General features: G+C 38.8%; 1 protein-coding gene across 4 annotated transcripts in view; it reads left to right on the forward strand.

Annotated features, from left to right (window-relative positions):
- The first annotated feature begins 4,787 nt into the window (after nucleotides 1-4,787).
- The window catches only part of slc10a7 (solute carrier family 10 member 7), a 272,017-nt gene continuing 250,379 nt past the window's right edge, over nucleotides 4,788-26,425 (forward strand). For 3 of the 4 annotated variants that reach the window (XM_072569113.1, XM_072569293.1, XM_072569375.1), the window contains exons 1-3: nucleotides 4,788-4,983; nucleotides 12,475-12,557; nucleotides 21,738-21,874. In XM_072569113.1, the coding sequence (XP_072425214.1) occupies nucleotides 4,884-4,983; nucleotides 12,475-12,557; nucleotides 21,738-21,874 (320 nt within the window). In that variant the 5' untranslated portion in view covers nucleotides 4,788-4,883. Of the gene's footprint in view, nucleotides 4,984-11,128; nucleotides 11,163-12,474; nucleotides 12,558-21,737; nucleotides 21,875-26,425 lie in introns of all 4 variants that reach the window. The other variant, XM_072569205.1, reaches the window with a different exon arrangement.

Genomic DNA, 26,425 nt, shown 5'->3' on the forward strand with positions numbered 1-26,425 from the left:
AAGCTATTTTTTCCTTCTCTCAGTTACAGCAAAAAGCTGTTCTCTGTCTCACATGCAACTCTTAAAGCAGGCAATCTGTTTTCTGAATTTGCCCTTTGCTGAGGTTGGGTTTATGGAATGATACTATGTGGAACAGTTAACTAGTAATAGTTAGTGTATCTATTATTCTGTTAAGTTTTCCAATAGAATCCAATTAATCCAAATCCTTCTTTCTTTTGTTGTATTTTAACAGAAAGGATGAATAAAGTGTGGTTTGCTTTAAATCTGGTAGTTTGAATAATTGAATTAATCTGGAATGCAATACCTTACATTTATCTTTAAAATAAGAAAAGGTTAGGGACTAGACTATCTTCTGAATATTGAGAGGGTTTGGTCTGGTCCATAACAACTGGGTTTGTTCAGTGTCTGGTATTTATGTGATGTGAATACTACTTGCCACAAGTCCTTCTTGCCATATTGTTATTTGCACAAATATTATTTACCACATTGTCCTTCTAGATCATAGCTTGGAAAATGTTGTCTCAGGACCCTTGGTGAATTTCTGCAGTGCATTTTGTAGATGGTACACGCTGCTGCTACTTAGTGTCAGTGGGGAGAGTGAATGTTTGTGGATGTGGTGCCAATCAAGGGGACTGGATAGTGTTGAGCTTCTAGTGTTGTTAGAGCTGCCCTCATCCAGGCAAGTGAGGAATAGTTCTTCACACTCATGACTTGTGCCTTGCAGGTGGTGAACAGGCTTGAGGGAGTCAGGAAATGAGTTACTTGCTGCAGAATTCCTGTCCTCTGGCCTATTCTTAATACCTCTTTTGGAATACTGCATACAATTCTGGACACCCTTCTTTAATGCTACAATATTTATATTGCTAGTCCACTTCAGTTAAGTTTCTAGTCAATGGAAGCTTCCCAGGCATGCTGAGTGTGGGGGTCATGCTATTGAATGTCGTGGGGTGATGGTTTTATTCAATCTAGGAAATGGTCATTGCCTGGCACTTGTGTGGCATGAATGTTACTTGCCACTTATCAGCCCAAATCTGGACATCTCAAACCACTATAAATGCTGGAGGAAACATGACAGAAGCGCTTCACAGGAGGCTCCCAAGCACTGAGGATGTCACCAAGATAGGGGACGAAATGTCTGCAACACAGTTTCCCAGCTCGGTGAACAGAACCACAACATTTTCCGGGTCTTGCTGCATATGGACATGGACTGCTTCAGTATTTGAAGAGTAATGACTATTGCTGAACATTATACAGACGGTGAATCTAACTGACATTGACACGGAAGGAAGGTCAATGAAAAAGCAGAAGACAGTTGGGCCTAGGGCACTACCTATAAGAAGAACCCCAGCAGAGATGGAGCTGAGATGACTTCCATCTAAAAGTTCCAACCATCTTTCTTCATGCCAGGCATGACGTTGATCAGTCGTAATGAGGTCAGGACCTGAGTCGTCCTGGAAGAATCCGAACTAAGATTCAGTGAGCAGGTGTTTTCTTACAGAACTACTGACCAAAATAGATAGTGTCGTGGACAATGGAAAAGATTATCTCTGAGAACAATGGGACCTTGATCAGATGGGCCGATGGGCTGAGGAGTGGCAGATGGAGGAGTTTTGTTTAGATAAATGTGAGGTGTTGCATTTTGGTAAGGCAAACCAGGACAGCACTTACACTTAATGGTAGGGCCCTGGGATATGTTGCCGAACAAAGAGATCTAGGGGTGCAGGTGCAAAGTTCCTTGAAACTGGAGTTGCAGGTAGACAGTATTGAAGAAGGCATTTGGTATGCTTGCCTTCAGTGGTCATAACACTGAGCATAGAAGTTGGGATGTCATGTTGTGGTTGTACAAAGACATTGGTGAGGTCTCTTTTGGAATATTGCATACAATTCTGGACACCCTTCTTTAAACTTGTTAAACTTGAGAGGGTGCAATAAAGATTTGCAAGAATGTTGCCAGGACAGAAGAGTTTGAGCTACAGGAAGAGATTGAGTAGGCTGGGACATTTTTCTCTGCAGTGTCAGAGACTGAGGTCTTTTTCCTAAGGTGGAGAAGTCCAAAACTAGAGGACATAGTTTTAAGGTGAGAGGGGGAAAATTAAAAAAGAACCTGAGGGATAACTTTTTCATGCAGAGTGGTGCAGGCGGGTGTAATTATGACATTTTAATGACATCTGATGGGTACATAAATAGGAAGAGTTGAGAGGGATATTGACCAAATGCTTGCGAATGGGACCAGGTCAGATCGGGATGTCTGGTCGACGCAGATGAATTGGACCAAAGGATCTGTTTCCGTGCTCTATGACCCTTTTCTTCACTTTACTGATAATTGGAGTGGAAGGATGGGGCTGAAATTGGCCAGATTGTATTTATCCTTTTTTTTGTCTACAAGATATATCTGGGCAATTGCCCACCATTGTTGGAAACAAAACATTAAATCTGATCACTTGGGCCATGAAACAATGGCTAAGGTAACCACAGTGAAATGAGCTAATCAAGCTAACATTTTTGAACTTGCGCTCGCAGTTGGAAGAAGTCACAGATAAGGCTTTTTGTGTGTATTTCTGACCACATAGACTTTGGCAGAAGAACAGCAACTCTCTCTTTCTGTAAGAATGGTGTCTTGCCTGCTACAATTTGATTGTGTCACAGTGAACAGAAAATTCAAAATAAAGACTACAGTTCCTATTACTTCCAGAAGAAGAAATCTGTTACAATTTTGAAATGCTTCAGCTCAAGACCAAAGATTTTGGAAAGCTATAGCTGGATGAGACATCCATCTTTGTTGTGACTTTTTTTTTTAAATGACATATTGAAGGGACTTAACATTTGATCAAATTTAAACTCTACTCTGTAATTTGTATTTTTGCAATTGGTTTGAGTGTGTGTGCAGATGCACAGTTCATGGAAGTCAGAATGTATTTTTACTTTTTTAAAGTATGTTAAGTTTTAGTGTGATAAAACTAACACTTATTCATTAAAGAAAACTTGTCTGCCACGTGTATAAACAGTAAGTGCACACACGGAATTGACAAATGTAACCTTTAAGTCAGGATAAAGAGAAGGGAGGATTTTCACCCCGACTCACCCGGTCTTCACACTGACAATCAAACCCAATTCATCTACAGAAAATTTTAAAATTCACTGAACAGAATGGATTTAACATCATCACCACTTTTGCCAAGAGAACATGAGTTTGTCGGAAGAAACATCTTGATGGCCAAATGAACCCTCATGAAATGCAAAGAAAGACAAGGAAATCTCAAACTTTGCCTTATTGTGATTCTGGCTTGCACTTCAAGGCCAAAGAGAAATTACCTGCAGAAGTGTTGAACAGAAGAAAATATAGGCGTACCCATGAAGCAAGACACTCACTCCAAGTTACTGAAAGTATGACATCTCAAATGAACAGATGGAAGGAGGTCAATATTCAACACGTATGCCAATCCCTGCCTCAGCTGCTGAAAAGACAAGCTGCAGAATTCAAACAGGAAAACCTGGAAACCAGCAAACGTTGTTGACAAGGCTGAGACTCCAAGGTCATACACTGACACCAAAGTCAGTGAACAGATGATCCAATATTTGATCTGTACCTGAATTTCAGAAGCGGAAAAAAAATAAAGATAAAGATAACACTAATATGAAAGGAAACATCAGGAACAAAAAGATGCAACATCAACACTGTAACTGACAGATGACACAACATAAGCACAACTGCGACACCAGGATTATCTTTGCTGATGCAGCATGCAAATTATCACTGAGGACACTGAATGGCAAATCCTCATGATAGAGGGATAACATTCTACTACCTAAATAAAACCACAAACAATAAGAGAAAATGCATTTAAAATTAACTCAAATTTACATATCAAAGTCAATTGTTAATCATTACTTTAGGTGAAATGTCAATGATTTGAGCAGTTATAATGATACGAGGCATCTCTAAATGAAAGAGTTGACATATTGTTATATTGTTCCTAAAGAGCTAGAAACTAATTGTGTTAATATTTATCCTAGGGCGCCACATAGAGATCTGAGTATATTCCTTACTGAATGGCTCCAGTATTTAGTCTCAGGTGTGATTATGAGAATTTATGAGAACTAGGAGACATAACGACAGCCTACCATCTAAGCAATACGATAAATAAGAATTTTAGAAAAAAACAGCAACAAACTTTAAAAGTGATCATTCATTCAACTATTTACCTTTAAAATCATAATTTTAGATGAAAGATTATATTCAAACGGGGGTCTATTATTGATAAAGATATTGAAACACAGAATATAGGAGTAGGCCATTAGACCCTTCGAGCTTGCTCTGCCATTCAATATGACCATAGCTGCCTTCTCTCTAATTATTATGAAACACACACCAGGGTATGTTTCAAAGCAGTCAATTGTCCACCAGTCGTTCACACGGAGAGGAACATGAAATATGACCCTTGAAGCTCCACCAAATTGAGACTAAAAGTGTGATTATTTTGAACTTCTGGGAACTAGGTTTAACGCAGCCGTACGTGCTGCAGCAATCAGCGCTTTCATTCCAAAACAGCGGCTGGCAACAAACCCACATTTTTTATTACTCAGTCCCGATTACTGAGACACAGACCCATCAGCCTTTCTCACTGCAAATGTCTACCTTCCCCTTCTTGCTGAAGCTGCTGCTCTGTCCGGCCCCTGCTGCTCTGGTACCGCCTCCGCCAGCCACGCAGTGAGATCGGAATACGATTGACGTACATCCCGAGCGGATCGAGTCCGGGAGTGGGCAAGGGCAGGGGTGGGGTGGGAGAACCCGTACGGTGGAGGCGCGAGCGCGCCGAAGCGACCGTTGGAGTGCGGCTCGGTATCAGAGCGCTCGCGCTCACGCTCACGCTCACTGAAAGGCCATGGGGCTGCTGGAGCGTATCCGGAAGCAGTGGTTCCTGGCGGCGATAGTGCTGGCAATCACCTTCGCTTATCTGCAGCCTTCCGTGGGGATGCATGGAGGTGAGTGCGAACACTCCGTCTTGTGAAGTGATTGACGGCAAGGAACCTGGACGACTCGGCAGCCTGAGGGCTTTAGCCCAAATCTAGGAAGTGATTTATTCTTATGTGCATGTCTGGAGCTCTTTTAATAAACCCGGTGTAACAAGGACCAATGCTTTTGATTTGCTCCCTTGTGCATTCTGTACACAGGACACGTTGCAAACTGACTCCTGTATTTTGCTTATTTCCGTGTTTATCTTCATGTATTCAGCCACGAGTCTGAGAAAAAATATGCATCTAGTATTAGTATCTTCAGCCCAATATGGCGCTGTTTACATTTTTAATTGTGTTCTAAGAGATATCCAAACTAACTAAATGTTCTGAGATAAATGTTTCAAACCGCTGCCTTTTTGCAACGGCATCTCAGCGTTTTGAGGTACAATGGTTTTCACTGTTTAAAATATATTAAATATCCTACTTATTCTACACACTAAACCGTATTGTCAAAAAATATATTGCATTTCTAAATCATGTCCAAACCCACAATCTCATAATTGTATAATCACTGAAAATATTATTTTTGTAATTGATACATCGGTGTATCTATCTGGTATGTATGAGGGTGAGGGTTTATTTCCTTTTGAAATAAAATTATACTCAGAAGAGAACAGAATGGTTATCTTCCCAAGAGTTTGGAAGTCTTTAGCTTTGATGTATTTTTAAATGCTTAAATGTATGAAGGAAGATAACCTGGTGATATCACAAACATCAGTAATCCATGACATTTCATCACCTGAGTAATGTGGTTTTAAATTACTGTAGCTGAAAATGTGTTGCTGGAAAAGCGCAGCAGGTCGGCCTGCTGGACACATTTTCCTCATTCCTGAAGAAGGGCTCATGCCCGAAACGTCGATTCTCCTGTTCCTTGGATGCTGCCTGACCTGCTGCGCTTTTCCAGCAACACATTTTCATCTCCAGCATCTGCAGTCCTCACTTTCTCCTCTTTACATTACTGTAATTTACTTAAAACTTCCAGTATGTAGTGGGGTACAACTAGATTTCAATAAATTAAAATAAGGTTACATTCAAAAATGTTTAAGAGTGTCAGAATATGAGCATGAGTCTTCCGTAACTCTTCAAGTTTGTTCTACTGTTCTGTGAAAATGCCTGATTTTGAGTGTCAATTCCACTTTACCATCTAATCTTCATATCCCTTGACTTTATTAGATTCTAAGTATCTATTGCTCTCAATCTTGAGTATTCAGCAGTGAGGCATCCAGTCCTGTGGGGTTGCGGAATCCAAAGAATCACAAATAAATTTCTTAATTTCAGTCCAAAATAGCTAGTTAGTTCTGAGACTATGGTTTTAGGCTCTGGAGCTAGGAGCAAGAACCTCTGTTGACCCTGTCATGCTCCCTTAGAATCTTTTACCTCAATGAAATCAACTTTCTTCTAAACTCCAAAGATTATACGCTCATTTTATTCTCTTCATAGGAAAATTTCTCACCCCAGAAATCAAACCAATGAAATAAAAACAGAAAATACTGAAAAAACACAAAAGTTAGGCAGTTTCTATGTAGAGAGAGAAAGAGAGTTGTTTTGTGTCTGTGACCTTACATCAGAGCTGGGAAACTTTGAAGATATAATACAATTCAGGCAATGCATGGGACAAGGTCAAAAGGAAGATCTGTGTTAGGGTGGATAATAGAAGAGAAAGAAAAGGAATAGGGATGGGGCAAAAGTAGGCAAGATGCTGAGAGTAAATTTGCTACTAACTGGACATTAGTGGCAATGTCACTGGACTAGTAATCCCGAACTCTTGGCAAATGTCCTGGGGATAAAGATTCAATACAAATATGGAATAAAAAGATAATTGGATGGTGACCATGTAACCACCATTCATTGTTATTTAAGCAGAGCCATCGTGCTCGCTAATATCCTTTAGGGAAGGAAATCTGCCAGCCTTACCTGTACTGGCCTACAGCGACTCCAAACCCACAGCAAAGTAGTTGACTCCCAATTGCTGTCTGGGCAGTTAGAGATGATGGTTGGCCTTGCCAGTGATGTTGGACATCCCATGGATAAAGTTTAAACAAATCTAAAATTGGAAAAATGTAGGAAATGAAAAGGAACACTACCTTTCAGTTAGACATTTTCCAGCATTTTGGACACAGCATTGAATTCAACAATTTCAAATATTAAACCCTATCACTCATCTTGTTTCCTCATTTCATTATTTTAATTTTTAAAAATTTAAATTAGTGGCACATCTGCACTGAGTATGTTTTGTTTTCTCTTCCCATCTCCATTCCCTTTGGCCCTGGAGAATTCTTCTTCTGTCTTATATCTTTCTTTTCTTCCACTCTATTTCAGACCTCCTTTTCTTCTCTAGCACCTCCCTTACTTGAAACCTATTTCACCAGAGCCAGAGAAAGTTAGAAATGTCGGGTCACGTACCCGAAACACTAACTCTATTCATCTCTGTATACAGAAACTGCCGGATCTGGTGAGTTTTTCCAGCATTTTCTGATTTTGAGATTTACAGCAGATTACATTCTTTTGACGAATCTCCTGAATCTTTGTCGCAACCCTTCCTTAAAGCAAACGTATCCTTCAATTGATAGGAAACCTAAACTATACAGTGTTTCAGGTTTGGTTCCATCAAAGCTCTGTACAACTGCAGCAAGACTTCTTAACTCCATTTGTCATCTTAATTGTTTGTTGTGGCTGCATGTTAAGTCTGTTTTGTATATCAGACTTAGTAATTTCTCATCTTTTAAAAAAAAACTCTCCCTACCAAAGTGAATAGCTCATAATTCGCGACATTATAGTACACCTGTCATTTTCTTGCTTATTCACTTAACTCATTGATATCCCTTTACCAGACTGTTTATGCTGTCCTCACAGGTCACTTTCTCTGTAGGTACAGTATACTCAATCCTTTCATGCAACTCATTAACATAGTGTATATTGTAAATAGCTGATGTCCCATCATCAATCCTTGGGCCACTCTACTAATAGCCTGCTGACCTTAAAATGACTCATTCATTCTGACTTTGTCTTTTAACTATCCATTAATATTTTAGTCATCCTTTAGTCTTTAGTGTTACTCAGGGTTCCTACTCTTGGCAACATTATCAGCCTCTTCATTACTATCATTAACCTTTGTATTTAGCCATAGTTTGAACCATAATCATAATTACTCGAGTACCGAAATGTCCATAATTATGCAATCCTTTCCTTATATTGTGCTTTAAAATAAATATTCAATAAAATAAGAATAATTATTCTTTGCAATTTATTAAAGAGGAAATTCTATGATCTTGACCCAGCAACTACTTTACAAATTATAATTATACTCTTCCTTAGAATTTAACATCTGCCACCTTGGAGATATTTTCGTAAACCAATTAGCTATGGGTAGATCATTTTTCCTGATGAGTGTTTTTTCTGTCTCATAGGAATGTATATCTATTGAGAATTATGAAATATTTCTTTAAATGTTTTCCACTGCTTATTTATCGTAAAACTTATGTCAATTTACTTTAGCCATATGCCCCTCAACTATGAATTTGGCTTTATTCAGATCTTACGCCCCTGTTTCAGACTTAAGTACATCATTCTTGACTCATCATATGTTTTAGGAAGGGACCCTCTGTGAAGAATTTATCATATGGGATTACTGATTAATCCTGTCTCATTACAGAAGAGCACATCTAAGATAGCCTTTACTTTGGTTGGTTTCACATTGTTTTGGGAGACTGTTTTGAATACTTTCCAAGAATTTGTCCTTATTCTAATTTTGCCAATTTGATTCATCCTCCCTGTATGAAGATTTAATTCACATGTTACTATTGCAACATTTTTATTCCTTGGGTCTCTTTTTAATTATCCATCCCTAATTATTGTGGTGAGCCACGTTTTTGAATGACTCTTGTCCATGTTGTGTAGAAGCACCACAGTGTTATTAGAGAGGAAATTCTATGATCTTGACCCAGCAATTGTGGCGTAGTAGATACATTTTTCCAAGTTAGGAATGGTATGAGACTTGGAAGGGAACTTGCAGGTACGCAGTGTTGAAGTCCCTATATTTCTATTGTATTGTTATTTTAGATGCTAGAGTTTGCAAATTTAGAATTAATTTGGAAACGCCAGTGTTGGACTGGGGTGTACAAAGTTAAAAATCACACAACACCAGGTTGTAGTCTAACAAGTTTATTTGGAAGCACTAGCTTTTGGAGCTCTGCTCCTTCATCAGGTGGTTGTGGAGAATAAGATTGTAAGACACAGAATTTATAGCAAAAGTTTACAGTGTGATGTAACTGAAATTATATATTGAAAAGACCTGGATTGTTTGTTAAATCTCTCATCTTTTAGCATGTCCATGTTGGTTTCAGTTCTTTCATAGTAAATCGCAAAACTTCTTTTAAAAGTTACATTCTCAAGTGAACTTTGACAATTGGTGTCATGTTGGCCCAGATAATGTATTGAAGGTGTTATCTTCACTGTGAGGCTGTCTGTGCCACAATGGTCAGACTGATTCTAATCTAAAAAACTGATTTACATAATCAGACATGGATTCATGCAGTTTTTGAGCAAAGGTAAAATGTAATTCTGCAAGTACAAATTCACCTCACAAACGTGTATGCGTGTGTGTGTGGTGGGGAGGAGGGGTTATGAATGTCTGTGAGAGTGTGAGTGTGAATGTAAAGGCGTATAAGTCTGTGAGAGGGTGTATGTGTGAGCATATGAGAGAGGGTCTGTCTTTGCGTGTGTGTCCGTCTGTGTGTGTGTGTATGTATAGTGCAATGGGGTCATCTGTAGTGTGACATGAAATTTAGAAGTTGCTGTCAACTGAGCCTTTGCAAGTTTTTGCACTGCATCTTGTAGCTGGAACAGACTTTAGCAGGGGTGTTCCAGTGTATAGCAGGTGAATGTTTAAGGCAGAGATTGGATGTTTACCAAACTGACTCTGTTATCTTGGATAATATTAGCTTCTTGAATGTTGTACTGTGCTTATTCAGGCAAATGGAGAGTATTTCAACATAAGTTTGACTTGAACCTTGTCGATGATGGACTGAATTAACACTTTGTCTAATACTATGCCAATTTTTGGAAGACCTCTTATCTATATCTTTGGTTATTCTACATATTGCCAAAGCCCTTCCGTTGTCTTTATCATGTCCTTTATTATTGGAACTATGTTTCTGTCTTTTAGGATGTTAAGTACTTTGGAATATTTTGTCCTCTCTTGCTTTGCTTTGATCAATTTGTAACACATCTATTCAATCTATTCAAATGTTATTCAATCAAATCCATTTTTATTTTTGATAATGATGTGTCTATTGTTACATTTCATTTATTTATTTTAATATCATATTTTAATATATTCTTTAATTTTAATTTTTCCAGTTTTTTCCTGATTGATCTTATTTACTTGATGCATCACTATTGCTAAATGCTACTCTTCCAGTCACACTTTGCTTATCTTTAAATTATAACATTGCTTTATAGACTTGAGTTTTCTCTTTAAATTTATACATTTCCACTCACTGAAGTCACTGGTCCAAACTGCCCCTATTTAGTAGAAAAATCCCTATTTGCAACACCAGTTATTTGATTCATCAGAGCATTGATGTGAATCCGATTTAAGTGGAGCCCAATACTGGCACTATGCCCAATGAATTAAAACATGTGTCTTCCAAACATTCAACTTTTTTTTTCTTTCTTCTACATCAAGTTGTGTGTTCCTTAAGAAGAATTCCAGAGATTATGACCTTTATGGTTCTGCTAATTAAATTGGATCTTACCATCTCAAACATTTCTAGTGGAATCACATACTAGTTCTACTTATGTCATTGATTTGTGGTCCAGGAGAACTAGATATTCCGCCTGACTCTCCAAGTTCTTCTCAGACATGCAGAAACGTCTTTGATCCTTTCAAGAACGGGGTATCTGGTCACCGTTATATTTTTCTGTTTCTGGAAGCTTATGTGCAAATGGATATCTTTTTAACAGTAATTGAATTTGAAAGAAGGAAAGCTGTTCATAGGAAATGTAAAAAAGCATATGAAGAAATTCAGAAGAGTTAATGCAATTCTATTTTATAACAATTGATGTTTGTAAAAATTTGGGAAAGTTAATATCCAGTTTCTTCTTTTGGCAGTGTCTTGTGGTCAAGGATGACTTCTGCACTGGAAGTGAGTTCTTGGGTGACTGAAGAGTTATAGAAATGTACAGCATAGAAACAGACCCTTCAGTCCAACTCATCTGTGCCGACCAGATATCCCAACCCAATCTAGTCCCATTTGCCAGCACTTGGCCCATACCCCTTTAAACCATTTCTATTCATACACCCATCTAGATACCTTTTCCAAATCAAGATCTATAATTTTTGTAGGTGGGCCTAGTATTCCTGATGAAGGGCTCCTGCCCGAAACTTTGGTTTTCCTGCTCCTTGGATGCTGCCTGACCTGCTGTGCGTTTCCAGCACCATTCTAATCTTGACTCTACTTAACACCTGTTGAATAGAAGACAAAACTGGAAAGTAGATCACATAATGCTAAACCCATAAAATCAATCTTCTACAGAATGTAAAAGCAATCAAATGTTTTGGATTGAAATTAACACTTCCATTAAAATCATTTTTAGAACATTAAACTTTTTATACAGGCATTAAAGTGAGAAACAAGTTTTGTACCTCTGCTTTTTTTAAAAATGGATTACGAATGGTGTCAATTTGATTCTATAAATCTGCCCATGTTTACCTTCAAATGTAACATTTCAAATGTAGGTATATATGAACAGGAGGCTGAATAACCTACTCCTTCTAAGACTACACTGTTATAGCACAAATCAACCAATTGAGGATTTGGGAAATTAGGTCAAAGGCATTTATTTTCATCTGTATGTGAGGAAAACCTACTGAGAGGTCGAATTTTGGCTCCTTGCCTACTGATGTTTAATTCTGAGCTGAGTCCTTGACTCTTCACTTCAGCTCTGATAAAGAGTCATCTAGATTCAAAACACTAGCTTGCTTTCACTCTATGGATGCTGTCTGACCAGTTGTGATCTCAGCATTTGTTGTTGTCAGTACAGATTCCAGCATCTGCTGTAATTTTCTCCTGCATTCCGTTTTCTTCGCAGTTTTGCTATCACCTTCCACTGACTGGAAGAGTGAAGAAGTAGGTTTCAAGTCTACCTTAATCAGAATGGAACTGAATCTGAGCTGTTGGTGTTTTTATAAACCACATTCTAGTCATCTAATCAACTGAGCTAACTGGTATTTTTACAACTGGACTTTATTTTTATAAATAATGTGCTATTCTGCATTGTTTACTGTTTTAAAAAAAGTTAATTCTTTTAACAGATTGTTTAGATGAATGTTTATATACAAATATCACTAATGTAAAATCATGTGAAATAATGTAAAAACTACAATAGCGATTTTTAGGGAAAAGTGAAGGATGAGAGATTTTATAATTAAAATATTGCATATTTTTCAATATATAGGACCATTGAAGCCAGAGTTTACTATAACCTATGTTGCTGTTTCAACAATATTTTTAAACAGTGGACTCTCACTAAAGACTGAGGTATGTTTTTATGTTTCAAAATTATCGTAATCAAAATGTGAGTTTGTAGAACGATAGCAATCCAAATCTTGAGAAATCCTTTCATTCTCTAGTATTTGGCCTATTTCATTTTCAGTGAGTTCTATCTTGTGTAAATCATAATGTAATTATATTCTTAACTATTATAAGCAGTTGTTTGTTGCATCAAAATACAAGAAAGTGGACTTTGTGTCTGCACTTATCCACTGTACTTTCTTGTATTTTGAAATAATTTGTGAAATATTTTTCTATTTTTAAAGTTCGGCACTAAAATTATTATTTTTGGAGCAGCATATTTTCAAAGATCTAATGCAAGTTGCAACAATGCTGTCACTTTAAGAGGTTATTTTGTCCTAGTTTTTTTGAGGAGAGGTAGTAAGTTGTGCAGAGGTGCACAACTGTCTCTAAGAGAGTAAGCAATTTGTCAGGCCTTGGAGTTTTTTGAAAGTTGGAACAATGGAAACAGCCTGAGTTTGGCCAGCTCTCTCAGACCAGGCTTTCTAATTTTTTTTTAAGTTTTTAAGTTTAGCTTTCAGGAGAAGCCTTTGGGGTCTCAAAAAAGTTGGGGGCTCCACTCTCTGAATCTTCTCTTGATGTCTTTTTCCTCCTTGATTGGAGACCTGCATGCGAGAATCTGTATCTGAATTTGCCTTTTTGCCAAGAGGTGTGTTTAAGGGATGCTACTATATTGGAACAGTCAATTAGTTACTGTACAGTTAGTTCCATTCTCATGCAAGAAAATCACGCATAAGCTGCGCCATTTAAACTAATGGGGCCAGAATCATGTTGCTAAAGCCAATTCGCATTGAAGAAACATATGTCACAGCAGAACTGGCTGTATCTATTATTTGGTTAATTTTTTCACTTGTTAAGTTATTCTAAATTCCTTTTTTGTTTGTGTTTTGTGTTTAAATAGATTGTGCTTTGCTTAATGTTGAGTAGTTTGACCAGTTGCATTGCATCTGGAACATGGCACTTCACATCTATCTTTAAAATAAGTAAAAGCTAAGGTCTAGGCTACCTTCTTTAAAATATGTTGAGGGGGCTTGGTCTAGTCCATAAACAATGGGTTTCCCACTTTGGCAGCAAGAATAGAAAATAGAACTCCCTAACAGCATTGTGATTGTAGTATACCATATGGACTGCAGCGGTTCAAGCAGGTAACTAATCACTACCTTCTTGAAGGTAGTTAGAAATGGACAACAAATGCTGGCGAAGCCAAGGAACCTCACATCCCATGAATTAATTTTTAAAAAAATGAAGAGCAATACTGTTAAAGTCTGTTGTAATGGGAATGTAAAGGTCCAAAAATGAATATGCTGGACTGTGTTAATAGAACTCCTATTTTCTCCTGTGCCTAACTAGCAAAATGAAAACTTGAGTAAAGATTTATCTCTTTGAAAAGCCATGTGACCCTCATGTTGTAAGGAAATTTCTGATATATTGATTGCCCTATTTTCATAATTAGTGTACTAATAATAAAGGGGATGCAGGTAGAGCATACTTACTGGCAAGGGGAAGTGTTGATACAGCTGTAGAGGATCTTAAATAACATCTGGAATGCTATGTACAGTTTGGTGGCTTTTCTTGAGAGAGTATATAACCGCACTAGAAACAGTTCAGGGAAGGTACACTTAGCTGATTCCTGGGCTGAAAGGGTTATCTTACGAGGAAAGATTGAATGGATTGTATCTATATTCATAGCACTTCAGATGAATGAGAGATAATCTTATTGAAACAGAAAATCCTCACTGGATTTGTGGGACCAGTCTAGAACTAAGGGGCAGAGTTTCGAAATTGTGGTCCTTCTATTTGAGATTGGGATGAACATTTTATTTGCTCTGAAGGTCATAAGTCCACAGAATTCTTTTCTGCCCCCAAAGAGCAGTGAGGGCAGGTTCATTGAGTGTATTCAAGGCTAGGTGCTTGGATTTTCTTTAAAGTCAAGAAACATACTGAAGGTTAAGGAGAACAGATGTGAAGGTGGAATGAAGGCCACACTAGATCATCAATGATCTTAAAAAATGTTGGAGCAGGTTTAATGAAGCTGAAAAGCATATCCCACTCCAAATTCTTGTGTTCTTATTTTGCAGTACTTATTGTTTTGTCAAATACCTATTCTTGTTGAGGATGACTATTAAGGTTTGTTTTTTTCCCCCCAAAAGGGGGGCTGAATGGTAGCTCACGTACCTCCCAATTTGAAAGTCATGGTTTTGAGCCCAGTTCCTTAAACTAATGGATAATCTAGGCTAGCAACTCAGTACGATCCTGAAATAATTGTGTACAGTTAGAGGTGCCGTTCAATGGATGAAATATTGAACTGAGACAGCATCTGTTCTCCTGGGTGGATGTGAAAGATCTTGTGCAACAATTTGAAGAAGAACAGGAGCATCCTTTCAATGTTGCAACAAGTATGCTTCAACTAATGCCACTAAATCCAATTATACAATAAGCATTATTTGTGGATATTTGATATATGCAACTTGGCTTCAAAATTTGTATGGCAACAGGGCTACATTTCAAAAATGCTTCATTGGCTGTGAAGTCCATAAGTATATGAATGGAGTGGGTCACCACTTTGACTTTGGAAATTTGGATTCCAAACTCTGGATAAAACTCTGTACCAAGTTGATGTTAGTTTCCTCTGTGTTCCTTGACATTGACAGTGGTCTTTAGCAGGCTTTCAGATGCATCAAGTATTTCTTTGTGTACATCAATTAAAGTTCTTCTGTCACATCAAAATCCTCACCTGAATACTATGCAGTAGAACTGAGCATGAAATATATTGCCATTCCTTCACTGTGTCTGGGTCAAAATCCTGGAATTCACTCCCTAATGGTATTGTGGGTCAACCCACAGCAGATGGACTGCAGTGGTTCAAGAAGGCAGCACATCACCACCTTCTCAAGGGCAGCTAGGGATCGGCAGTAAATGTTGGCCAGCTAATGATGCCCACATCCCACAAAATGAATAAATAAAAAAAAATTGCCCTCTGCTGAATTGGCAACTGTGCTACCCTTGCTCCCTGTTCTGGTTGCAACCCACTCATGGTCATTGTCTCACCATGTGCTGCTTCACAACTAATCTGTTCTCTAAGATGTGCACTCCATCAACATTTGCTGAGAGTGTGAAATCAACTGACACTGTGCTATCTTCACTCTCTTTGTGTTCCTCCATTGCCTGGTCAGTTTACAGCTCTTAGTACGGGGCGGCACAGTGGTTAGCACTGCTGCCTCACAGTGCCAGAGACCTGGGTTCAATTCCCACCTCAAGCAACTGTCTTTGTGGAGTTTGCACATTCTCCCCCTGATTGCATGGGTTTCTTCCGGGTGTTCCGGTTTCCTCCCACAGTCCAAAAAATGTGCAGGTTAGGTTAATTGGCCATGTTAAATTGCCCATAGTGTTATGTGAAGGGGTAAATGTAGGTGAATGGGACTGAGTGGGTTGCTCTTCAGAGGGCCGGTGTGGACTTGTTGGGCCGAAGGGCCTGTTTCCACACTAAGTAATCGAAGTAATCTAATATAATCAGATATCTTGAAGGGAAAGAACATGATAGTAAGATGTGGTTGGTTGGAGGGAGAAAGTAAGAGATGCATGCTTACTTTGTTCTGGAGTTTTTAAGTCAAATGTGTGGCACGAGAATGGAGGGGGATGAGTAATGTTTGCTGTCATTGGCCACAGGAGTAGCAACAACTATTCCAGTAATGACCAGCATCTTTACCTTCATGAGGGTTTGGATGTATAGGTGTGCCGATTTACCTTTAGGTGTCTCCTGTCTCCAATTATGTGCTACCTTGCCCTGCTAGAGAGGAGAGTGTGTCATCAAGTGTTGCGGAATCTATTTGGCTGCTGCATTTGAAGAACTGGTAATATGTGGAATTTGAGAAATGTGGGTGTGAGGTTTCCAACAATATTAGGTATCCAAGGGAGTGGTGAAACATTCGCATGCTACGTATGAATCTTGACTGATTTGTTGTTGGTAAATGATGGGGTTGCATGATGCCATGCCCACCCACTTACCCAAGCACGCAGAAGGTAGGTAAGGTCATTTTTCCTCTTTTCCACCTGTTCCCTCCAAATTACAAGTGGAGAGTTTCACAACCTTCGAGCCTCCTTTCTCCCCTCTTGTGTTCACTTTCCCAGGCTCAGCTCCTAGTACGTGGGCCAGAATGAGCTTCCACTTAGAGGTGCGTTTATCTTAAACAGTGCAGGCTAGTTTGCAGTGATGCTAGGCAAACCAATGGCCCTCTTCAGATTTAGCTATTTAACCACTGCTGATTCCAGTTCGTTATGGATAGCCTTTATGAATGTGCTGTTTATTTTTTGTTAAGAATGTGGCACTCTGAGAAAAATACAATGTGAATTGGACTTTTTGGAAATTTACCCAGAGCATTTATCAAACAAAATACTGCAGGTGCTGGAAATTTAAAATAATAACAGAAAATGCTAGAAATAGCCGGTCAGTGGATAACAATATAGTTCTGAAGAAAAGTTATTGATTGAAATGTAAACTCCATTCCTCTGCTTAGATATAGCTGATTTACTAAGTGTTTCTGGCATTTCTGATTTTATTTCATTTGTAACTTTCTATATTTGAATAACTCTAGACCACAATCAAAAAAAAAATCATGTACTATGTATAATTGAAAGAAATCAATGCTTTTATCAAATTATCTTAAGCCCCTTAGAAAATGAAACTTTGAAGACAGTTTTGGAGGACAGAAAATGGCAGAGGGTTTAAACAGATATTTTGTATCAGTCTTTACAGTGGAAGATGTTTTGAGCATCCTGTTATTACTAAAGAATATTGGGGGCAAATTAAATACTATCACCATCACTAGAGAAGTAGTATTAGACAAACGAATAGAGCTGCTGGCAGATAAGTCCTGTGCCCCCGATGGCTTGCATTATACAATCCCAGAATCCTAAAATAGGTAGCTGCAGAGATAGTGGATGCATTGGTTGTACTTTTCCAAAAATCGTTGAATTCTGAAAAAGTACCAGAGGATTAGAAAACTGACAATGTGACATACCTATTCAGAAAAGGAGGGTGGTAAAAAGCTGGAAACTATATGATGATAAGTCTTACTTCTTATTGTTGGAAACATCATAGAATCATAGAGTCCTACAGCACGGAGACAGGCCCTTCAGCCCTAACCGGTCTATGCCAACCAAAATGTCTATCCATGCTAACCACATTTCCCTGCACTTAGCCCATATCCTTCTGAACCTTTCCTATCCATGTATTTGTCCAAATGCCTTTTAAATGTTGTTAATGTACCCACCTCAATCACTTCCACTGCAACTCATTCTATATGCATTTTTTTACATTCTGTGTAAAAAACGTTGCCTTTCAGGTTCCCATTTATGCTTTCCCCTCTAACCTTAAACTGATGCCCTCTAATCCTCAATTCCCCAAACGTGGGAAAAAGACTGAGTGCATTCATCCCTATCCATGCTTCTCATGATCTTAGACACTTCTTTAAGATCCCCCCCCCAGTCTCCTGTGCTTTAAAGAAAAAGTCCTCGCTTGTCCAACCTCTCCCAAAAACTCAGTTCCTTGAGTTCTGGTAACATCCTTGTAAATTTTTTTCCTGCACTCTTTCCAGTTTAATAACATCCTTCCTATAGCAATGTGACCAAAACTGAACACAATATTCCAAATGCGGCCTCATCCGCATCCTGTACAAGTGCACCATAACTGAGGAGTGACCTTATAGAGGTTTACAAAATCATGAGGAGCATGGATAGGATAAATAGACAATGTCTTTTCCCTGGTATGAGGGAGTCCAGAACTAGAGGACATAGGTTTAGGGTGAGAGGGGAAAGATATAAAAGAGACCTACGGGGCAACCTTTTCAGGCAGAGGGTAGTACGTGTATGGAATGAGCTGCCAAAGGAAGTGGTGGAGGCTGGTGCAATTGCAACATTTAAAAGGCATCTGGATGGGTATATGATTAGGAAAGCTTTGGAGGGATATGGGTGGGGTGCTGGCAGGTGGGACTAGATTGGGTTGGGATATCTGGTCGGCATGGACGGGTTGGACTGAAGGGTCTGTTTCTGTGCAGTACAACTATATGACTCTATCTAAGAGAAGGAATAATTGCCAAAAGGGGAGTGCTGGTGGATGTTTGCTAAGCTGGTACCATGGATGGTAGAACTGTTATTAGTGCGACTGGACCTGTATTCAGTAGAGTTTAGAAAAATGAGAGGGAATCTGATTGAAACGTAGCAAATTCTAACAGGTGTATGCAGATCAGATGTTCAGAGGATGTTTCCCATGTTTGATCATTCTAGAACCAGGGATCACTGTCTCTGGATATGGTGTCGGTCATTTAGGACTGAGATGATGAAATGTTTCTTCACTCGGAGGATGGTCAACCTGTGGAATTCCTTACCTCAGAAGGCTATGGAGGTTGGTTCACTGAATATATTCAAGAAAATGACAAATTTTGGGTGGAAAGGCATCCAGGGGTATGGAGAGCAAGTGGAAATACAGTGTTGTGATAGAAGATCAGTCAGTATCTTGTTGCATGTTGAATGGCTGAGCTGACTCAAAGGGCCAACTGACCTACATCTGCTCCTGTTTTCTCTGTTTCTCATAATGTGTGTACCACTCAAGAACTAAGTAATGACCATTCTCAAAAAGAGAACTCTAACTCTGTCATGTATTCAATTCATCCCCAAATATTAACATTATGGGGCTTCACCAAAAACTTTACTGGATCAGCCACATAAATAGATTGACTACAGTAGTCAGACTGGAATTTTTATATTGTGACTCATCAGCTGACTCTTCAAAGCCTATTCATTATCTTCAAGGCACAAGACAGGACTTTGAATACTCAACACAATCGTAAATCTGTGAAGCTCTGACAGTACTTGAGAAGCTGAACGCCCTCCAGGACAAAGACATTTACTTGATTTGCATCCATTCGACCACTCTCACTCCCACCAACACCAGCTAACGATGGCAACAGCATGTAAAATGTTTCAGATGCAAAGCAGCAACTTGTTGAGGCTGATTCAACAACACCCTTCTACCTGGAGCCTCTATCACTTAGAAGAACAAGAACAACAAGCAACTGTTAGTGTCCCCTGCTGTCACACACCACCCTGACTTGTAAATTCACTGCTTTACCTTTGGTCAGTCAAAATCCTGGAACTTCTAAATGAAAAGAAAGAACTGCGGATGCTATAAATCGGAGATAAATAGAAATTGCTGGAAAAGGTGAGCAGGTGGCAGCATCTGTGGAGAGAAATCAGAGTTAACATTTTGGGTCGAGTTGACTGAACTGTTAACTCTGATTTCTCTCCACAGATGCTGCCAGTCCAGCTGAGTTTTTCCAGCTACTTTCACTTTTGTCTCCTGGAACTCCTTCCTTATCTGTGTGCTCCCATGTCACAGAGACTTTAGTCAAGAAAATGACTCACCACTACCTTCTGAATGACTGTCAGGAATTATAAATAAATGCTGCTTTGTTAGTGCCCATAGCCCATGAATAATTTTTAAGCACTTACTTGAGTTTCTGATGTGTAGCTTAAACTGATCTTCTGAATCAGATGTGAAGATGTGATCACTACTGAGAAACAAACATACTGTTTGTACGATTATATTTTATTGGACATGAAGTGATTTGTTAAGTTAGATAATGTTGAGAAATTCTTTTTTGCCAGTCTGTCAGAGTCGAGGATGATTTGCTTCTGGTCCAGAGAAGGTGAGGGGTTGGGGGTGTGCTTCTGCAGTGGCAGAATCTGCCACAAGTGGGGCTGGTGATGTTTGATGAGGCAGGTGAGAGGGACACTCTGGATTCTGTTTGTTGTTTCTGCTGCTTGCACTTGGCCTCCACATGTTCCACTGGGTGATGCTTGAAATGGTTGGTGCCTTTGCAGATGCTTCTTCCTCAGTTTGTGTGTTTGAGTACAAGCCATGTCTAGATATCAATGAGGAAGATGTATTCATTTAGAAAGGCGTTTCCTTTGTCCGCCCAGCGATTGCTCACCATTCCAGAGCTTGTTTAGGGCACTGTTTAGAGTAGAGCACTTGTTTAGGGAGTCTTGTGTTGTGCATGGTCAATGCCTCAATACCAGGAATATTAACCTGGAAGAGGACGGTCACCTATCTTTGCCAGTAGATTTGCAGAGTTTTGCGAAGGGATTTGAGGTGTCTACTGTACATGGTCCATATTTCTATGCTTCTGATGCATGTAGGAGAGCAGGGACCATAGTTGCTCCATAGACCATGAGCTTACTGCTGGGCTTAAGGTCTCAGACTTGGAACACTGTGCTTCTTGGGCATCTGAAGGATGCACTAACACTTTGGGTTGATGTTGGATTTCATTGATAAGTTTCATAGCACTGAGATGAGGCCACCAAGATGTGGGAAGTGATCCATGTTGTGTAGAGGCACCCCATGTATTTTATTGGTCGGTTGCTCCTGTCTCTTGACAGGAGCAGGCTTTTTTTTATGGGTGTAGGCTTTGTAGAGAACCTTTGTTTTATGGGTGTTTAGTCTGAGATCCATTCTCTCACAGGTCTTTGTGAAGGTGTTGACAGTGGTTTGGAGCTCAGTCTTTGTGTCCATACCCCCAAGTGTCTTCTGTGTGCTGCAGCTTGATAATAGGAGTTGAGGTGGTCTTGGTTCTGGCCTGGTTGCTGCTTATCCTGTAGTTTAGCTGTACTCTAGTGAGGAGCTTCATGGTGACTGTGTGGAGTGTTGCAGCCAAGAAAGTGGAGAAGAGCATTGGTCTGATGACGCTGCCATGCTTGACCCCAGTTTGCACTCTTCTTGGGTCTGTGGTAGATCTGTTTGTGAGGATCACAATCTGCATAAGTGAAGTAGGTGGAGAATTGCGATGAATTTCTGGGGGGCAGCCAAATGTTATATTCCACAATCCCTAACAATTGACGCAGTTGAAGTTGTGCTCTTAAGCATTTACCAAAGCAGTTGTCTTTTTAGTTTTATGATAGAAAAGATTTGAGGAAATCTGTATTCTAGGAAGAACAGATCTAGAAGATAAATTGAAGAGTTTAGTTTGTTTTTTTATTAAAAGTAGAAACATTAAAAAAAATTAAAATGTCTGATTTTAGTTCTATCCCAGCATTTGTGTAAAGTTGTTATTTTAAAGTTTTATGTCCACTTTGTTCCTCCTTATATTTCAGGAGCTGGCTAGTGCTTTGATGCATATAAAACTTCATACGTTTGTGCAGATCTTCACACTTGGATTTTTCCCGACTGCTATGTGGTTTATTCTTAAATTATTAGCTCTTACATCTATAAACCCATGGCTTTTAAAAGGGTAAGTTTTTTTCCCTTTCAATTCTGTGTTTAATGCATTTTAGTTTCAAAATTACTTGAAACGTTGACAATTTTAATGTTATTGATGATGTCAGATTTTCAAACCCAAAAACGTTAGAAAATCCAGCCATTGTTGCTTTTAAAAGTTTTAATGTGTTACATAGTCTGCAATGAAGATTAATTTGATATTTCATTCACATCTCTGCCCTTTTTTAAGAAAAGTAGTTGATAAAACATTAGAAATCGAGATGGAGAGGTAAACCGTTGACAAAAAGAATATTAGTTCTCCTACACACATTTAGCTCCTTGTAATAGAACAGAGTTTAGGCCTGGGGGCTAAGTTCTTACTTATTTGGTTGGAAGTAAATAAAATAAATACAGTATTGAACTTATTTCACACAAAACTGCTGATTCATGTTGAAATTGTGGAGAAATACAGTTCTATCCTTTGGAACATCGACTTTTGCAGCTAAAACAAGATTTGACATTGTGTATTTATATAGAGCTCCAGGGATTAGAGATTTCTGAAGTAACACATTCAGGCTCAGTTTGTGTAAGCAAGTTACTTTCTTTCTGAATATTTTTCTTTAATATTATTTGATTTTAACTTAAACATTTGCTGTTTACTTTAGGAAAGTAAGACTTGCTTCCCGTCTGGAACAGAGCTGCCGATTTAAATTAATCAGATGCATAAAAATGATTGGATAATGTGGACAAATGAACATTGTTCTTGGTTCTAGGAAGGAAAGATGCTAATTGAACAAAATTAACTGTGCTCTTCTTGTCCCAAATCTTTGCTGTGATGTTCCAAATTATTCATATTTAAACATTCTACCTTGTGGCTTAGCAATTGTATCTGATCTGTATGCCAGTGTGACACAGCCTAGAGAAGCTGCTAGAAGAATTTTGCCCTCAGAAAAGCTTGACTCCAATTGGTGCCATTTATACTTAAATATTCGATAAAATTTCATTTGCATCCAGTAGCAGACCAGGGTTGTCATGCTTCACACTGGAAACAGCGAATCTATTGCTTTTGGCCTCATCATTGATGATGTCCTGCTTCGTGGCAGAGTCCAACATCACAGAGATGTGGTAATTCTTAGTTTATGGCTAGAGAATAGTAGCACAATTGTTAGTACTCAAGCCAGTATTATGTGCTTGCACCATGAACATAAAAGTTGTTTTACAGCAACACCCATTTTTATAAGTTCAGGAGGATGGCACCTCAGGCAGGTTTCACTCTTAATTGAGGTGCTTCTCAGCTCTGATTATTTCGCGTAGATGTTCAAATATTATTGGCTACCAGCTAGTGGTATCCCAATACAATCATCCCCCTGTTTTTCTGTTGCCTTGATTGATTAAAAAGAAAAGTATTAATTTTGGAAAGTAAACATAAAACCCATAGCACAGAAACAGACCATTCAGCCCATCATATGTATGTATCAGGGTCCTCCCCTCACTTGCTGCTCAATCATCATCAAAGTATTAAAAATGCAGATTGAATGCACTTTAGAAAAGATATGTTATTTTCGGTACAAGCTTTCACTGGATTCTTTTTATTGTCGTCCTCCTTGTATCATACTAAAGCATCAAATATTAAAATAAATTCAACTTGAGATTTGGAAGAAACATTTGAAAGCTGCCGTTTCTTACTTTGTGATGCAAAGGCAAAAAAGGTTTGTTTTAAATCTGAAGTAAAAACTGAAAATGTTGGTGAGAAAATACAGGTGAGAAGGCATCTGTTGATGGAGAAACATCTTCAGGTCCATAATTTTTCATCAAATTGGAAAATGTTGAAGATGTAATTGGTTCTAAACAAGTGAAAGGGGAGGGGGGTGGAAAAAAGAACAAAACTGAAGGTCTGTAATAGGGTGGGAATCAAGAAAGATTAAGTGATGAAACAGTTGCTAGTACAAGGCAGAAGGAATTCTTAACGGGTTAAGTAAATTAAAGATGTGTCAGGAGGAGGTGTGAATGGCAGAATGATGAACAACTGCCTCCTGAAAGCAAAAATTAAGAGAAAGGTCTGCAAACAAGAAGGAAACAAAATTGTAGCAGAAGCTGCAATCTGAAATTGTTGAACTCACTGAAATTGGAAGCCTGTATAGTATTTTATTGATGAGGAAGATGCTCTTCCTTGTGATGATCTTCATTGGAACATTTCAAGAGGCTGATGATAGGGAGATGAGTGCATAAGCAAGATGGGGAAAGTAAAATGCCAGATAAGGTAGTAGTTTTACTCTTGTTCTTTTCTTTTAGAGTCACAAAATCATACAGCACAGAATTAGACCCCTCGGTCCAACCAGTCCATGCCGAAAATAATACCAAGCCAAACTAGTCCCATCTACCTGCTCCTGGCCCATATCCCTCCAAACCTTTCTTATTCGTGTAATTATCCAAATGCCTTTTAAACATTGCAATTGTACCCGCATCCACATGTGAACCACCCTCTGTGTAAAACTGATTTGCCCCAAATGTCTTTTTAAAATCTCTCTCAGCTCACCTTAAAATCATGCCCCCATGCTTGAAATTTCCATCCTAGGGAAAAGACAACTACCAATAACTCTACCATTAACTAAACTTCCATAAGATCCCCTTTCAACCACCTATGCTCCAGCCTTTCTTTATAACTCAAATCTTCCATACCTGACAACATCCTGATAAACCTCTTCTGAACCCTCTCCAGCTTAATAATATCATTCCTATAACTGGTTGACTAGAACTGCAGAGAGTATTCCAGAAGAGGCCTCCTCAATGTCCTGTACAATCTCAACATGACTTCCCAACTCCTATACTCAAAAGGACTGAGCAATGAAGGCAAGTGTGCCACAGCTGTTTATAACCACCATATCTATATGAATCACAAAGTTCACAAGACTTATGAACCTGCATCCCTTCGTCCCACTGTTCTACAACCCTACCCAAGGCCTCATCATTAGTTGCATAACGATATGAGGGTGTCGGTGTTGGACTGGGGTAGACAAATTTAAAAGTCACACAACAGGTTATAGTCCAATAGGTTTATTTGGAAGCATTAGCTTTTGGAGCATTGCACCTTCATCAGGTAGCTGTGGAGCAGAATCATAAGACACAGAATTTAATGCAAAAGATTACAGTGTCATGCAGCTGAAACATTATATTGAACAAACCTAGATTGCTGTTAAGTCATTCATCTTTTAGAATGGGTTGCAGATTTTGGTTCATTTATATGTAAGTCCCAGAACTACTTTTAAGTCACATTCTCGAGATACCTTAAGGTGACATCTCAGCTCAGGCAGTGCATTAAATTTGTGAAGTAGAACCAGTCTGACTCAAGATTGGGATACAGTCAGACTCTAACTTCACACCTTTAACGCATTGTCCGAACTGAAGTGTCACCTTTTTTTATATACAAAGCCCTTAAGTTATCTTGATAATGTGACTTAAAAGAAGTTCTGGGATTTGCATATTAATGAGCTGAAGCCTGCAACTCATTCTAAAAGATGAAAGACTTAACAGCAATCAAGGTTTGTTCAATATATTGTTTTCAGTTGCATGAAATTGTAATCTTTTGCTATAAGTTCTGTCTTATGATCCTGCTGCACAGCTGTCTGATGATGGGGCAGTGCTCTGAAAGCTAGTGCTTCCAAATACATCTGTCTGACTATAACCTGGCGTGCGTGATTTTTAACTTGATTGTATAAGCCCTACATTTGTACTAAAATGCAATACCTCACATTTATCCAGATTGAACTCTATCTGCCATTTTTCAGCCCATTAACCCATCTAATCATTTGAAATCTTAGAAGACCTTCATTTTATACAATGCCACCAATTTTGGTGGTGCCTGTAAACAATTTTGGTGATGTCTGCAAATATTCTAACCATGCCTTCTATATTATTTTTCCCTGAAGGAACTCTTCATCAGTTTGCCATATACACTTCCTCTAGATGTAACTTTTCTTTCTTGGACCATTACCACTCCATTTGTCCTGCACTACTTGCATTTTTTCATACATCCTATCATTGAAGTTCCATTTTACCCTTTTGCTACCCACTGCCCTTTCAATTGCTTAAAACTATTACATTTCCATCTTTTCATAGCTGTTACAGTTAAGAAATTTATAAGATTTAATGTTTGATTCACGGTAAAGTGAAGGTGGTCATATGACCTGCCTGAAGTCTGTTTGACTGAGGTGCCTGTAGAAGATTAAAGGAAGACCCGGATTGTTTTGATGAAATAAGATATAAGGTGTTCTGTTCACTTTGAGACAATGGCCACTATCTGATTAGACTATTTGCTGTATTTGGCTGCTCGTCTGAGTCCAAGGAGGATGTTGAAATTTTCATGTTGTAAATGGTTAGGCTCAAGTTTCAAAGCATTTGCACGATGACAGATCTCGAGGGCAGCTAATCTCTTTTTCTACCTGGAATCAAGGCTTGTGTGATTCACGTCATTATGGAAGTGGGTTTTGAGATCTAAGGGTTTCTAAGGTATGTATGAAAAGTCTCAGACACAGTTTACCAAAGACTTGGGATCAGACTGCAGCTAGAGGCTGGACATCTTTGTGGT

The sequence above is a fragment of the Chiloscyllium punctatum genome, chromosome 1 (assembly GCF_047496795.1).
Source record: "Chiloscyllium punctatum isolate Juve2018m chromosome 1, sChiPun1.3, whole genome shotgun sequence".
Classification (NCBI taxonomy): domain Eukaryota; kingdom Metazoa; phylum Chordata; class Chondrichthyes; order Orectolobiformes; family Hemiscylliidae; genus Chiloscyllium; species Chiloscyllium punctatum.